Source organism: Colobus angolensis, unplaced genomic scaffold (genome assembly GCF_000951035.1).
Source record: "Colobus angolensis palliatus isolate OR3802 unplaced genomic scaffold, Cang.pa_1.0 Scaffold288, whole genome shotgun sequence".
In the NCBI taxonomy this organism is placed as follows: Eukaryota; Metazoa; Chordata; class Mammalia; order Primates; family Cercopithecidae; genus Colobus; species Colobus angolensis.
The window spans coordinates 751,837-753,510 of NW_012116132.1; the positions used below are offsets into that span (position 1 = coordinate 751,837).

Consider the following 1,674-nt stretch of genomic DNA (forward strand, 5'->3'; position numbering starts at 1 on the left):
GGGAGCTCTGACGATGGCAGGGACAATGAGCTGGCAGCCAGGCCAGGAGATATCGTCCCTGTTCTATCTCTGGGGCAAGCCCAGTTTAAAAATCTCCCTTGGATCTGGGCCTTGTTTAGTAACAGTTTACATCCAGCAGGCAGGGGCGACTGTGGGACCCCGGGCTAGCAATTTTGCCTCAGCTGAGATGCTAGGAGCAGAATCCTCACCCAGGTGCCCGGCCTTGGGTCTAGCTCTGGGCACTGAGGAGCTAGGGAGGCGAGAGGCTGCGGGAGGATTCAGGCCCAGCTGCACCCCTGACAGCCAAGTATAACCCAGATAGTCTACTTAGGTATTTTTCAGTTATCCAAACATGCTTCTATCCACAAGAACTCACTTTGATGTTCACAGTGCTGGGAGATGGCTAAGACATAGTCATACCCCTGTTCCAGATGAGCACATGGTGGAGAGAGGATTTTAAAGCCATTTACTCAAGGTCAGGCTCAGACCAGAGTGGCAGTATGAAAACAGACCCCGGGAGTCCAGCTGCACCAAGTGCCTTGAGGCACACACTCACCCACTCCCCCAGCTCTACTTTTTCTCCTCTACCCTCCCCTTCTCTGATGCCTTGGTTTTTCCAACAGGTCTAGCCTGGTGCACCTCCCCTGGGCTAGAGGGGGGCCCTCAGTGCACAGCTGGAGACCCTGGGCCCAGGCCTGGCCCCTCCTCACTGCTCCTTGGACCGTGGCCCTCACACAGCCTCCCACAGAGTCCCAAAAGGCCAGGGGCCCTTTGACACCACCAGAATGGGCACAACCGGCCTGCCCCTGACCATGGGACCGGGGGCAGCAGGGAGGGAGGGCCTCACCTCGGAAGCTGTGGCTGAACCTCTTCCCACGGGAGCGGTCCCCATGGCTGCGCCGCAGCAGGGCCACATACTGGGCCCTCACCTGGGCGGGGATGACCAGCTCCTCCATGTCGACCCTGTCCGGTACAGGCACCTCGCTGAGCTGCAGCTGCCGCAGCAGGCTGCCCAGGAGCTGCTCCCCAGTCATGGCCACTCCCGGGCCGGCCAAGGGCAGCACCCAGAGTGCCCAACAGAGCCACAGGGGCCGCATGGTACTGCTCTGGAGGAGCAGGAGGCAGAGTGGAGCTGTCCTCTAAGGAGACTGAAGGAGGGTCTTAGGCAGCTGGGTGTGCTGAGAGCTAGGCTGGGCCAGCTTTATAGCTGGCCCTGGACTGGCCTGGGGTGAAGGGAAAAGGGAGGGAGGGAGGGAGGTCACACCCCTGGGACCTCCTGGGAGCTCACAGCCAGACAGGTCCCTGAGCCTGGAGGAGGGGGCTGTCTAGAAAGACCAGGGCTGTCTGGATGCCACCCAGGCCTGGGGCCTGTGACTGTGCTGCCAGCAGCTTGACAATATTTTTAGTGCTTGTTTAATTTTCCTGGCCTTACCCCACCCCCATTCTATGAAAAAGTTAGTCTATTCTGTGTGAAAGAAAGTCCTGCTAGCCAGCTGCTTAAATCTCTTTAAGAGTCTCTTCTGGAGCCTGGGCTGGGTCCAGGTTTGCAAATCATAAAGGAAGGGCGGGAAGGATTCTGCCTTCCTGCTGGTTTGGGCCACGTTCACAGAAGCCCCTTGGTCATCTCTCTCCATCCCACACTCCCTGCACACCCCCTGCCTCTCCCCGCACCAG

At 59.0% G+C, this 1,674-nt stretch overlaps 1 protein-coding gene across 1 annotated transcript in view; it reads right to left on the reverse strand.

Moving 5' to 3' along the window:
- LOC105516701 (left-right determination factor 2-like) overlaps positions 1-1,434 on the reverse strand; it is a 9,781-nt gene extending 8,347 nt beyond the window's left edge. The window contains exon 1 of the mRNA XM_011948974.1: positions 711-1,434. Coding sequence (XP_011804364.1) covers positions 711-1,097 — 387 coding nt within the window. The 5' untranslated portion in view covers positions 1,098-1,434. The remainder of the gene's footprint in view (positions 1-710) is intronic.
- Positions 1,435-1,674: the final 240 nt, after the last annotated feature.